Here is a 14980-nt window from a genome sequence, read left to right as displayed (position 1 = left end):
ATTAATACAGGTAATGAGTGGAGGACAGAGGAGCCTCTTACAGAAGAAGTTACAGGTCTGTGAGAGCCAGAAATCTTGCTTGTTTGTAGGTGACCAAATACTTATTTTCCACCATAATTTGCAAATAAATTCTTTAAAAATCAGACAATGTGATTTTCTGGATTTTTTTTCTCATTTTGTCTCTCATAGTTGAGGTATACCTATGATGAAAATTACAGGCCTCTCTCATCTTTTTAAGTGGGAGAACTTGCACAATTGGTGGCTGACTAAATACTTTTTTGCCCCACTGTATATATGAGAAAAAAATATTTTATCTCTTACTTTTTTATTTTAATTTCAGAGTAACAAACCAGAAAAGGAATGGATGTTGAAATCTTTGAAAGTGTATTTGGGTATTAGAAAAAAATTAAAGGCCCCAACACAGTAAGTCTATAATTGTAAATAAAATGTATTTTTAAATTATGAGTGTTAAGATCAAATTCAATAGTATCTATAGTACTATGGTATATATATTTTTTAATTTAATAAATTAGGATTTATTACTTAGTGGTCTGCTGAATTATTTAAAGCAGAAAAAGGATATATAGTAAACAAAGTATGAAATGTTCTTAGCAATTAGGTAGTTACCACTATATAAAATAGTTTGCTCATATAACCAGTGATGAAGCCTAAACTATGTACACATTTAAAGTGTTCCATTTATCAAAATGAACCAGAGTTACAAATACTAAACAATAAAATAAGCACATGTTTTATATTGCAAATGAAGATTTTATAAAATGGTGAGTTCAATAAGAAACATTAAATTTAAAAAATTGTCAGTGACAATAAATTCAGCCATTGCCAAATACCAACATTTTCTGAGTAGTTTAAAAGTTATTTTTCAGACACATTTATTAAAGAACATGCTCAGCAAATGCTTAGCATGTGCTGTATATTTAATGTAGAGATTTAACTTAGCAGAGATGAACACTGTAACACAGATTTGTTGCATCACCGTGGCTTTTCATAAGCCAGTGATGCACTATTTAGAGGTACTCCATATGGTAAATTTTGCTAAAGAAACAAAATAATAATTGGCTTTAACTTTAGATACAGTACTGACAGAAACAGCAAGCATATTTCATGATGCAGAAAAAGTGTACAGATAGATAGATAGATAGACAGATAGATAGATACTTTATTAATCCCAATGGGAAATTCACATCAAACATGTACATTACTGAGCAATTAACTTTAATTACCTCTAAACAAGAATTACACAGTTTACACATGATAAATTCAAGTTCAGTTATAAAACTGTTTTAAAGACAAGACTATGCATCTTTATTACTCAATCAAGTATTTATTTTTAGCTATTGTGTTTCTTTTTAATATATATGTATTTATATATTGCGCTATGCACCTCCACCATTACATTGTCATTATTTGCAGGTGGGGTTTTACTGTGTTCTTGGACAAGCATCAGTTGTAAGTATACATCCTAAATCACATAATTGATTTTTAACACATGTAAAATTAAATTACTCATTGGCCAATATTTGTTTAATGTCTTATATGTATGCAAGTCAATGATATGTTAAATGTAAAGAATAGTATATTTTTCATTGTAACTGAGAAAAAGTAATATTACTTTTTTAATTTTGTTTTTTCCCAAAGCTGGCATCATTCATTTAGCATCATAAAAACAATACCCCAAGTAAATGTACAGTTGCCAATGTCAAACACCATTAGACTCAATATATTATACATTATTTTGAGGAGAACCCCTTAGGTTTTTAGCTACGTTATTATAATTAATCAGAGATAAATTCTAAAGAAAAATCATGTTGTTTCTGAAACATAGAATAATGTTTAAGATAACCTAATAAATAACAGTGGCAACACTGTAGTGTTAGCACGGCTTCCTCATGTCACCAAAGACCTAGGTTGGATTTTAGAGTTAGTCTTTGTAAGTAATCTTCAGGAAGTTGCTGTTCCATCACAGAGCGTTAACCATATTAACAATAATGATTCTTTTAGCCCAGCAGGAGAAGTTCTTTATTTCTCTATTTGCAATAAAGTTTGCAGTGTCAGTAAGCAGTTACTCTATCAATCCACCCATTTTTTCATCCATTTCAGGGTTATAGGACACGTTTCTACAGTATAATAATATATGTGTTGGTGTATTGTGCATTTTAGTGTAATTTATTCCGCAGATAATGATTACTTTTTCAATTACCCAAGCCTTCAACAGATGGAAGAGAACTGCAATCTTAAGTAGTTAAATCATTTTTCTCTCTCTCAAAAAACTAGCCTGTTATTAATAATAATAATAATACATTTTATTTATATATCGCCTTTCCCATGCTCAAGGCACTTACAGAATATAATAAAGAACGGCAGCGTTTACAGTATATAGCATTATACAAACCAGATAAATAAATAAAGAAGATTAAGACAGTGAATTCTGAAAAAAAAAAGAAACAGACAACATAATTGATGGTCTCGCACACACAGATTCAGGTTACATGAGCATCTTGACAGAGAAGTAAACTGAGAGAAGGGTAATAAAGTCAAGTAGAGCTAAAAACCTTCCTGAACAGATGAGTTTTGAGTTGTTTTTTAAAAGAATTCATGGAGTCAGCTGACCTGATTAATTTTGGTAGGTCATTCTAGAGTCTGGGCGCTATACAGCTGAAGGCCCTGTCACCCATGGAGTGTAGATTAGTGAGGGGCACAACAAGATTACCAGAATCAGAGGACCTTAGTGGGCGGGCAGGCACATAGTGATGGAGAAGGTCACTAATGTAGTTTGGCGCGAGGTTATTTAAGGCTTTGTAGGTTATTAGTAGGATTTTATATTCGATTCTGTAAGACACAGGGAGCCATTGAAGACAGAGCAGGATGGGTGTGATGTGCTCGCTGCTGCTGGTTCGAGTAAGGACTCTTGCAGCTGAGTTTTGAATAAGCTGGAGCTGTGATATAAGATTAGAAGGGGCACCTGCCAGTAGGGAATTACAATAATCGATGCAGGATGTGATAAAAGCATGGACAAGTTTCTCAGCGTTAGAAAAGGAGAGGAAGGAGCGAACACGGGATATGTTATGGAGGTGAAAGTAAGAAAGTTTCTTAATGTGATTTATGTGGGCGGAATAAGAGAGGGAGGAATCAAAAATGACACCAAGATTTTTTACAGTAGAGGCAGGTCTGATGAGATCACCGCCAAGGTAGACTGGGAAGGAGCTCATTTTATTAAGTTGCATTTTAGTCCCAATTTGCAGGAGTTCAGTTTTATTGCAATTTAATTTTAAAGAGTTCTGCTCCATCCAGGTTTTAATTTCACTAAGGCAGGTTGTGAGCTGAGAAAGCTCTGATGAAGTTCCACTTTTAAAATTGAAATAGAGTTGAGTATCATCTGCATAAAAATGATAACCCAATCCATAACTACGGATAATATGGCCAAGGGGAAACATGTAAATACAGAAAAGCAGAGGACTGAGGACAGAGCCTTGAGGGACTCCTTGTGTGACTGGCGCTGAGCTGGATCTGCTCTTGCCAAGACTAACAAACTCTTGCCTATCAGTCAGATAGGACTTGAGCCACTGGAGGGCAGTGCCAGAGATACCCAGCATGTTCTCCATTCTGGACAGTAGGATGTCATGTCTGACAGTGTCAAATGTTGCACTGAGGTGTAACAGAATTAATATGCTGGTTTGTCCAGAGTCTGCTGCCATAAGCAAATCATTGGTTACCCGTAGCAGAGCAGTTTCACAGCTGTGCCGCGCCCTGAAACAAGACTGAAAGGGTTCCATCAAGTTATTAGAGGTTAGGTAATTGGTGAGTTGGGAAGCTACAACACGCTCAAGAACTTTTGACAGGAAAGGTAAGTGGGAAATAGGCCGGAAATTGTTAAGATTGTCAGCATCAAGACCAGACTTTTTAACATTGGGGTTACAGAAGCAAAAGGGATGAGTTTATTATTGTTGTAACAGTCGGGATTATGGCATGAAGGCAGGATTTAAGTAGTGTGGTGGGGATGGGGTCCAGTACACAAGTAGTCGGCCTCATCTTACAAAGCAGGTTATTAACAGACGCAGATGCAATTGATTTAAGTATTTTGAGCATTTTGAATGTCTGCTGTGTGATTTTATATGTCCTACTGTCTTTACTTATCTATGACTACTGAAAGTACAGTAATAAAAGTAAGATAGTGCAGTTATAAAAGTAAGTGCAGTAATAAAAGTAAGATAGTGCAGTTGTGAAGTTACTTTAACCTTTAATGGTTTCACTTTATTTTTTAGTCATTGTTTGTGACTATTTTATGATAAAGAGTTGACCCATATTTTGAGAATAGTACTTACGCATCATTTACAAATAACAAAATATGTTTCATCTATTGATGCCAACAGCTTCAGTTGCATAAAACTGTGAATTTTTATTATTACCTTTTGTCCTCATTAGCATTATGTGTAATATTTTTGTGTTGGTAAGTTAAACAATGTATCCTTGTTTGTATAATTTTGACATATTTTGAATATATTCAATATTGCTACAGATATCTGTGTTGTGCAGGAGAGACTGAAATGTGGGACTGGATGACAAGTATATTGAAAGCCCAGGTAACTTAAATTTATGTTTTTTTTCTAAGACATATCATAAAGTCTGTAATTACAAGTGATGCGACTTGCTTCATATACTCGCATCATGTGTTTATAAGTGTCACTGTTAACATATGTTAAGGTAAAGTTATATGTTAGAAAATATGCTTTTCATGCAATATAGTTCAAACTACATTCTTCAACCACAATATTCAATTATATTTTAATAATTTTGACAATTTAGCAAGACGGCTTTTGGAAATGATCATTAAACTATTTAGAAATCACAAGTACAAATGAATGGAAAATAAATTTTCAAGCCTCTCAGTGCCTTCCTGCACACAAGAATGGTTTTCTGTCTGTCACATGAAGTAGTTTGTTCACTTTTCCCCCAAAGTACCAGCACTTCTTCCTCATTTTCTGTATCATTCTTTGACAACATTCTGGCCTGTCTTCCTCATTCCAGTCAAATGTTTGCCAGAAGGGACTTAAGGGTGACTAAGAACTTCATTATGGTCATCATGAGGAATAACTTCAAAAATATAAATTTGAATATTAAGAGCTGTACAGTTGAATTTATCTTTTATTATTTTATTTATTATCCATGTTTTGAAAATGCACACAGTAATAATGTGTAACTACTGCAAAGTAGTAAATCTAGGACTATATATCCATACATTATAGTTCTTGATGTCTACATTTACAACTATGTTAATAGCCCTGAATTTTTTATATCTTTAAAAGACACCATAGTTGTTAGTTCTTACTTCTTTTGAACCAACTTTGATTATTTAGGGTGAAGTGAGTATGTGTTTGTTTATTTTCAGCATGATGATCTGAGGCCTGCAGTTTTACGGCGACATTCTTCTTCAGACCTTTCCAAGCAGAAATTTGGAACAATGCCCTTGGTCCCTATTCGTGGAGATGAAAGCAACGCTACAATGGTTTCTGCCAATAAGACACTGGTAATAGAAGAAAAAAGTTCTTTAAATTCCAATTAGCCTGTGCAAAACGGTATATAAGTTTATAATGTAGTAATTAACTTCTTTCAAAATTTCAAAAGAATTTCTTTGCCAGGCATTTTTTTTCTATAAAATGTATTTATTTAAATATGGAATATTATCATCATAGTTTAAAATAAGTTTAAATATTTAAATTTTACTTATGAAAAATCTGATTTTATGTTATATTTGGGGTTACTTCTTTATAATGTAGAATAACAACATATGATGCACAAAATGAATTTGAAGCCTGCTGCATGACAGTTTAAAAAAGTGTTTTATGGTGTAGCAGTATCTTCTAAATTATCTTCTCTAAAACCCTGTGCTTATGCACAATGCATGTCAGTCTAACACTGTTAGTTCATTCAAAGAAATAGCATGATATCGACTATGTACAATATAATGGAATGTTTGCAATAGTGAAATTACACAGTAGTATTGATATGGTGGTAATTTTCTGTACTGCCTGAGCCTTTCAGGTCACTCTGATTTATCTGCTTTGCATATCTGCTGCTCATTGTCTGCATTTTTTTTGTCTTTGCAGAGGAAGTTACATGCTAGGAGGACACTGTCAATGTATTTTGTAAGTATGCACATGCACTTTCCACACTGTTTCATCTTCTGTTTCCTTTAGCAATATATATATATATATAAATATTATTTTTTACAAAAATGATTCACAAGATTTTCATGCATACTTTACCAGTAACATTTTCTGATGGTTTTTGAAATGACTTGCATTATTATATAATAAAAAATCTTGTTTACAACACTGGACATTTTCATTCCCTTTTTGAAATGTTCAGTTTTAAGAGGAATACAGCCTGTAATCAGTCAGCAATGCTTTTACGAATCAACATATTATAATACTGGGTCACAGGGAATTGGAGCATCAGGTACAGGGTGGAAGGCAGCCCTTGAAGACATACAGCTTCATCACACAGCATGCTAACACTCTCATACATGAAAACCCATCCACAACAGGCCAGTTTTAAACAAACACTGCAAATCTTTGAGGAAAAGGAAACCAGAAAATCTGAAGAAAACCATTGGAGGCACAAGAGATGTGCAAACTCCACAGAGACACGGTTCAGGATGGGATCTGAACCAAGTACTCTAGAGCTGTAAGGCTGTGCTGTCCATCAGTGAGTGACTCTATAGCAATTAACAATTTAAAATAGCTTCTGAACCAGGTGAAACTCCCCCATCTGTTCTCCTTTCTGACTGTGTAGTTTATCTTTGGAAGGGTTGAGGTGCTGTCCATTACCAGGTTCTCCCCACATTTTTCCCTACTTGTGACAGACATTTTCTCCAAATTACTATTTCTTTTTCTTTATTTAATCATATATATTTGGGCTAGATTAACTAATGCTGCACAGTATTTAGTAAATTCTGAAAATTGAAAATAGTGCACAGTTTTCTCTCAAGAGACCTCCATCAATTTAGCTGACTTTGATAATGAAATGCAGTCATTATGAGCCAAATAGATTAAATAATCTTCAGATGGTTTACTGTTAATATTTTACCCTTACATTTTCTATATCATGCAAAATGTGGACCGTAATTTGAAAGAAAAATGTTTAAATAGAGTGTAATGAAAGAATAAACAAGAACAATATAACAAAATGTTGGGGGCCTTCCAGTATAATTCGTCAGAATGGGAAATAAATAGAAGGTGGTAATGAAAGGTGTTAGAGGTGTCATTCATCCTGTAGTGCCTCTCTTCTCTGGCTCATTAAATACATCTTTTTTCAGGGAGTACCTTGTTCTCTGGTGTTAGTTTTGCAAGTGAACGCAAGCTTCTGGCATTATAATAATTTAAGTAGCCCACAGGGTGGAGGGGGCAGGACCTGCAGGGCCAAGCTGGACATGACATCAGTGGACTTTGTCCTCTTGGTGGCAGGCGAAAGAGAAGAGACTGTTAGCATTTCCCCAGAAGCCAGTCCATGTATAGTGGAACCTCAGGTCATGACCGTAATTCATTCCAAAACTCTGGTTGCAACCCAATTTGGTCGTGACCCAAACTAATTTCCCCCATAGGATTGTATGTAAATACAATGAATCCATTCCAGACTGTAAGAACTGTATGTAAATATATTTTTTTAAAGATTTTTAAGCACAAAAATAGTTAATTATACCATAGAATGCACAGTGTAATAGTAAACTAAATGTAAAAACATTGAATAACACTGAGAAAACCTTGAACAGAGAAAACTAACATTGCAAGGTCACGCTACAGCCTTACGAACTGCTCACTGTAAACACTTTTTTTTAATGAGTTGTAAGCAAAGGGAAAAAAAAATGAAAATTTGAAAAATCCTTAATTTATACAAAAACTAACCATAAACAACCAAGAAAACTAACCTTGCGTGAGTCGAGTTCTGGCATGAAGGAAGTGAGCAGGAAGAACTAGCCACTCGTAGAAGGATAGTTTTGCAGTAAATCGCCATGAATGTTCCTGGCTTTCTCGCATAACATCGCCTCGCTTACGCTATCCCCTGCAAGTTGCTTCTCGTTTAACCACACTAGCAACAGTTTTTCCACCTCTTCCAGCACTTGAGGCCTCTGCTTGGTTAACACTGTAACTCCTTTTGCAACATCAGCTGCTTTATTGGCCACTTCTGCTTTAGAATAGTCGAAATTGTAGATTTTGACTTCTTGTACTCGGTGGCAAGATCAGTAACACGAATGCCACGCTCATACTTTTCAATAATTTCTTTCTTTAATTCTTCTCACCAACACTACCACTCTTCACTTGCTTAGAGACCATGGTTAATTGCAAAATTAATGCAAAAGCACATGAAATAGAGCACAAAGAGTTCACAGCGAATGCACGCACATCTGACTGAGAACAGTGTACAGGGAGAGACTGAACTCGTGTGGAAATCATCGGCGCGTACGAAACAGAAGGGAAACTGGCTTTTTTGTCACCCGAGTGTGTGGTCGTGAACAGATGCAAAAGTTTGCAAACTTTTTTGGTTGTAACCTGATTTGTACGTTTTCCAAGATGTTCGTGACCCAAGGTTCCACTGTATTCTTACATTGGAAATGTTACTAGGATGCTCCCAATTTGCTTCCAGGTTTTTTGGAATCAAGTAATAAGAAGTTATCTAAATAATAATATAACATCAAATATACTGTGTATTTAAATGTATAATATGTATTGTCATCAATGATTTTAGTAAACAAATAAAATTGTATTAATAAAATATATCCCATAAGATATTGTACTGTATATTAAAACCTTCATTTAGTTACAGTGCCATGGAAAAGTATTTGGCCATTTCTTATTTCCTCTTTTTACTTATTCGTAACACTTGATTGTTTCTGATTTCCAGACAAATATAGTCTAATACAAAAGACACATGAGTAAGCACAGTTTTTAAGTGGTCATTTGATATACTGAAAGATAGGTGGTACTTACAGATCATCTGTTTTTTTTAACTGGAATGCCTTCTAGTTTGGTATCACACAGCGAGTCAGTGGTGGTGGGATTGAATCAGCTACTTTAAGTTTCTACTCTGATTATTTACCTGACATAGTAAATTTGTTGTGTAAGTTTTTCTCTTTTCCCATTTTTAATAATTTACACCTTATTTCAACCTGAATTGTATTCAGTAAAGTTTTCAGGTGTGAACAAAAATACTCAGCCTAATATGTTTTGGTGCAGGAACATTTCTGAATTAACAAAAATGTAATTGAAAAATGCTCTTTCCAGGAATGTACAGTATATGCCTGTGTAATCAATTTGATCTTTCTAATGGAATGTAATTGTAAGTAAGCTGAAATAACCTACAGGTACAGATACTTTCAGAAGTAGTGTCAAGCTACATATCCTTACGTGATTTTCCTTTTTCTTTCAGCCTATGAAGATGCATCAAGACTCTTTTGAGGAGCAGACTGGAAGTGCCGAACCTCTTTACGAGGAAGTAGGCGAATTCAATTTGCAGGTGCTAAAATCTCTCGAGACAAGCTTCTTGACAGGAGCAGATCCCACCACCAAAGCAGTGGAAATAGACCTTACAAAGACTGCACCCCCAGAAAGGCCAGTTAGCTTGGACCAAAGGAAGACTGCCTCCCTGGAAAGGATCATTAACCCTAGTCCTGCCAAATCATTCTCTGTTGATGGCTGTAGAGGATTGACTCCTGCTGTCTCCATGGACAGACTCAGAAGCCCAGAACATGTCAAGTCTTTAATTCTAGAGAACAATTCAGCTATAACTTCAGATGAAACCTTTAGACTATATCCAAAAACCAAGAGCTTAGGAATAAATAGTGAATCACAAGAAAAACTTCTTCAAGAATTGACCAGTGCAATTCAAAAGAAAAGCGAGACTGGGAATGTACCTAACCAGACAGGATAGACCATCTTCTCAGAAAAAGTGTCATTTTTGAAACCTTTACTTCAGACTACTGAAACCTAAGCCTTTCTGTGACAGCAGTATCCCATCATGTTTTAAATTGTTCATCAATGAAGCACAGAGTACTTAACAAGCAGAACAAAGCACTTTCTTTATAAATGCAATGTACAGTACTCTTGTATTGAATTTGTTAATGGATGCTGTAAAGTTTTAGTCGAAAACATGAAGAGATTTTAAGTTTTCAAGCTAAAAAGCTGGTCTTCGGTGCTTGTTATAAGAGTAATGTTGTTCTAAGTGAGATCATGTAGTATGTACTGTTCATTCCAAACGTTTGTCTCTCTTTCTTCATATCATAAAATAGAATGCAAAGTGTAGTTTATATTTCAGGACAAAGCAGAAATCCTACCATGAAGCTTTTGGAAGAAATTTAGAAAGAAATCCCTCAGAAATCATGCAGCTTGAATTGACGTAATACCTCACTGGAATTTAATATCACCCTTTATTACATATTAAAAATTGTGCATTTTAGAATTTTTCTAGGCATTCACTCAAACAGATTCTTAGACTCCAAATGAGTATGAGTATTAGTGGTGCAATCATGTTAACTCCTGTGAACACTGTCACTGACATTTCTGGTTGGGCAAATCAGACAGCTTGGCTTCAAGTGGTCTGCCCAGTCATTCTTCATAGAGCACCAAATGAACTACAATGAAAAATGGTCACATCATCATCTAAACATTAAGGTTTCAAAAATCATAGATAAGCAAAAAGTATACCAATCTTTATATCCAGCAGTTTATGTTTGTTTGTTTTTTTTAATCAAAAGTAGTCATTAATACATGTTTTGGGTAAAGAACTACTTCAGTGTTTTCAGTTTAGTAACAGTGAAAAAGGTTGTAAATCTAAAAAAGGTCTTAATAGATGAAGTAAGACTTGATTACTCATTATTCTAAAAATGAAGTAATTTCATGAAAGTGTTAATGTGTTCTGCATGATTTTCCTGGCTTGTGATTTTTTTAATTTATGAGTATTGTGAATCAACAGACATTTAATAGATAAAGGATTCTAATTCCATGAAGTCCAAGCAGGTCACAGGCAGTGCGCTGAATTTTGACTATTTAACTGTGTTTTCTACATTGTAAATTTATTTTAAATGTACATTTATTTATATTGTAAATTTACATAGTACATTTACTATCTAAATGTTTGTGCAGTTAAAATGTTTTCGTCATGTCAATTACACAGTAAAACACTTTGAGATATTGTTTGTTATAAAAGTTGCAACATAAAGTGAGCAGTGATTGATTTACAGTTCTAATCAAATAACATGTAATGTAGCAATGCTATGTAAATTTAAACATCTGATCTTTTTAAGGTTTTATGCAAGTCTTCCACTCATACGTTCACATCATACAAAATGCAAACATTTTTACTAAAATGTTGTTAAGTAAGTCACTTACACAAAATGCTCTGGTGGACTAAAATGGAATGCACTCAAACACAACTGGGCATTGATATTAAAGACCCGCCTCCATCCTTACTCATTGGTCAGGGGTCCAGCCCAATAACACCTTATTCATTGGCTAACATTGCACTTCATGTAATGACAACGGGGCAAAGTTCACTGAGACAGGTATACAACTAAGGATTAAATGTTACAGAAAGGAGTATGCAACACTATATGTCAGATAAGCCATCATTCTCTGTCATCTTGGAAAGGAAAGAAGATTGCTTTTTATTGCTCTGTTTGAGCTTAAGTATTCATCTTTACTGTAATTTAATTATCTGGGTTTTTTATGATTTTTGTTTAATTAAAAACTGAGTCCTTACCATTTTAAGGTAATTGTTTGGGATCACCTGCAGCAGAGAATACATAGAAATATCTGGAAATTGAGCAACAATGAAGAAGACTCTGACCTGTATTTTTTGTGATTTTATTTTAGTCTGTTATTTTTTTTAATGAACTCCAATTTTAATGGTGCGTATTAAGCATGCCATGCTAAAATATACATACACACACACCTACGCACATATATAACAAGGGGGCTCCGCCCCCTGCTCGCTTCGCTCGCCTACCCCCCAGCATTGGGTATCCTGAAATACATTAGTCGAGCTCATTCGTTTTGGAGCCGTGTCCGCTTTGCCCTTGGCATTTCAGATGCGTGTGTTCATGCAGGCTCGTTTTTGTAGCGCCGTTAGTTGATCTGGATCGTTTTTTAGCCATGACCGTGTCTCCATCATTTGAGAACCGCGTTGTAGGCGCCCGCGTGCAGTGTTTCCATGCAGGCGGGCTCGTGTTTGTATGGCGCTGATGCCTGCGCCTTCACTCCGCAGTAGTGCCACTCACAATATGGCAGTGACGTCTGCACCTTCCGTACTTTATGGACCCGTGAGGCCTCCGTAGCCTGTTCCGTTTGAATCTGGGCTGCAGCGCAGAATCCTCTTTTTTGTGTGGCTGTGTCAGTAGTCGTAAGCCATGGGCGCGTTGTTGCTTCATTTCTCATTAACGTCAGTTGAGCTCTTTCGTTTTTGGGCCATGACTCCTTCGTGCACGGTGGATATGACTCACATGCGGCTTATGAGATGCGCGGTGTACGCGCCTGCGCAGTACATCTCATGGTCCCATCACCGTGTACCTGTGTCCATGCCATCCGGTTTACCATTCTCGGTTAGTAATATGGATTTCTAATGGAAGATGTACACAACAGTTTTTTTGATGGCTTATACGAACTCATGATAGCCAGACTTGCACACTTGGCCAAGAACAATTTTGTGTTGTGTGTAATAAACATTACTGCTATTTCTCAGAAACTTGTCCGTGTTTCTAATTTCCTCTTGCATACTTGAGAATTTGAAAGAAAGGCTAAGGGATTTTATTTTAATTTTCTTTTAGAGCAGTGACATGCCTTGTTGTCTCACACTGGGGTTTCACTTCTGCTCTGACTTACTAAGTTCTTTCTATTTTAAACCCATCCAGTTCAGTCCTTGGTTAAAGATACTGAGCAGTAGTCCACCAAAAACTGTATATTGTTTATCATCCATAAACTAAGTTCTATTAAAGCTCATACAATAAATGGAATGGTGGAGTTAACAGCACTCTGTTTTCTGTTACCACTAGAGGTTAGTATTAGACCAGATGTTGTTATGGTGGTGGTGAGGGCAGTGGCATTTGAACACTTCACATTTTGAGTTTTGTTTATCTAAAATAAAAATAAGTAATTCCCATGATTTTTTTTTCAGTATTAATCATGTATTTATTAGTCATCTAAACAGAATAATTTTTGTTGATAAAGTAGACTACTATGTCTGTGTGCATATTTATTTAAGATAATAATGCAATATTATATCATAGTGTATTAATAATAAGAGATTGTTTGTGGTTAAATACTTTGAGACCCAGCCATTTTCTGCAGTAGACTTTTGTTTTGCATTAACTAAGTAGCTACAAATAAAAGTGGTGTGACACGTTGTTAGAGTCGTAGTGGTTGCTATTGTAAAAAAAAAATCAGTATTAATGAGTAGTTTGCAACCTCTTTGGCTTTCATAGCATGAAAACAGTGTTAAAACAAGTTGATTTCTAAGCACTTTAACATGGTCAATAACTTTGCAATGTATTTTAACATTTTACTTCAGTCACATCTTAGTAAAATGTATAGTTAAAGATGAACACAGATTTTTAAAATGATTTCCTGAAACCACTTGCTGCATCTTTTGGTTACCAAAATACAAAAGCAAATCATCTTGTTTTATTTTAAGAAATTAAAATGCCTAATGCATAAATGAGATGAATGAGACCCCCAAGAGCATAAACTGTTTCCGTGTTTAAAAATAATAATTATAGTAATATACAGTATATATATTTTTTTTTTTTTCAAAAAAAAAAAAACACCACTGCCCATTCTTCATTGTCATATTCCTAATTTCATATATATATATATATATATATATATATATATATATATATATATATATATATATATATATATATATATCAGGTCATTTTCCAGAGTGTAATGTCAGTTTGGATGTAGCAACTGAAAAGGTTTGTTTATGGATTGTCTATCCCTCACCTTATTCTAAACTTAACCCCAGTGGGTGTAAGGCCCTGATGTTAATATATATATATATATGAAATTAGGAATATGACAATGAAGAATGTGCAGTGGTGTTTTTTTTTTCTTTTTTGAAAATGCATTAATGCTGTCAATACATTTTCACCCCCAAAAAGCCTTTAATGAGTAGATCTTGAGTCTGTCGTGGTGAGGTTCCCATTCAACATGTGTTAAAGTATAACAGACACGACTGTGAGAGTATGAAGAAGGTTAATTTCCGCATAACTAAACCGTACACCATTTGTGCTTTAGAGAATCAAAACAGCTTTGCTGATTTCCTTGTCAGGATGTAATGCAGTATCACAGTTTCCTTTTTTTTAATTTGGGATTTTACAGTGCCTTCTAATATTTGAAAGTGCCATTATGTTTTATTGCTGACACTTGGTTGGAAAAGTTTTTTGTTTTTCTCTTTTTAATGTGACAACAAAAAAAAAATTAAATGTATATATTAAATGAGTTATAATCACTTTATTGTTAATCATTTTAATATTAGTTGCAGAGATGCCCAATTGTGTGTCTGTACTGCTTATATTTACCCTCTGTACAAGAATAGTCACACTGTTCCGAGTTTTGTATTATCGCTCAGTAATCTGTAACTTAATGTATGTGTCAATTGTAAATATTGTACATCTGTTTCACCTTGTATACAGTAGACTTCATCTGTTTACACATTTTATTCATGTATTACTTTTAAAAATATATATATAAGCTATTTTATTGTTAAACGTTAAACTCAAGCACTGTTTGTACTTCATATTCTATTAAATTAACATTTTTATAATTGTTTTGGTTTGTTTTTATGCTACTTTAAATAAGAAAATAATCTTCTGCATTAATTTTATTTTGCTTGAAATGTCCATGTAATTAGTCTGTAACTCCAGATAAGCCCTATGGCTTCAACCAAGCATGAATACAAAGAGCTACAA

General features: G+C 34.6%; 1 protein-coding gene across 1 annotated transcript in view; it reads left to right on the top strand.

Moving 5' to 3' along the window:
- The window catches only part of arap3 (ArfGAP with RhoGAP domain, ankyrin repeat and PH domain 3), a 199173-nt gene extending 184338 nt beyond the window's left edge, over positions 1–14835 (top strand). The window contains exons 30-35 of the mRNA XM_028812615.2: positions 341–423; positions 1435–1470; positions 4538–4601; positions 5408–5545; positions 6126–6164; positions 9445–14835. Of these exons, the coding sequence (XP_028668448.2) occupies positions 341–423; positions 1435–1470; positions 4538–4601; positions 5408–5545; positions 6126–6164; positions 9445–9945 (861 nt within the window). The 3' untranslated portion in view covers positions 9946–14835. The remainder of the gene's footprint in view (positions 1–340; positions 424–1434; positions 1471–4537; positions 4602–5407; positions 5546–6125; positions 6165–9444) is intronic.
- The last annotated feature ends 145 nt before the right edge of the window (positions 14836–14980 follow it).

The sequence above is a fragment of the Erpetoichthys calabaricus genome, chromosome 11, assembly GCF_900747795.2.
Source record: "Erpetoichthys calabaricus chromosome 11, fErpCal1.3, whole genome shotgun sequence".
In the NCBI taxonomy this organism is placed as follows: Eukaryota; Metazoa; Chordata; class Cladistia; order Polypteriformes; family Polypteridae; genus Erpetoichthys; species Erpetoichthys calabaricus.
The sequence above is the reverse complement of the archived record's forward strand: the minus strand, read 5'-3'. Positions and strand labels throughout refer to the sequence as shown.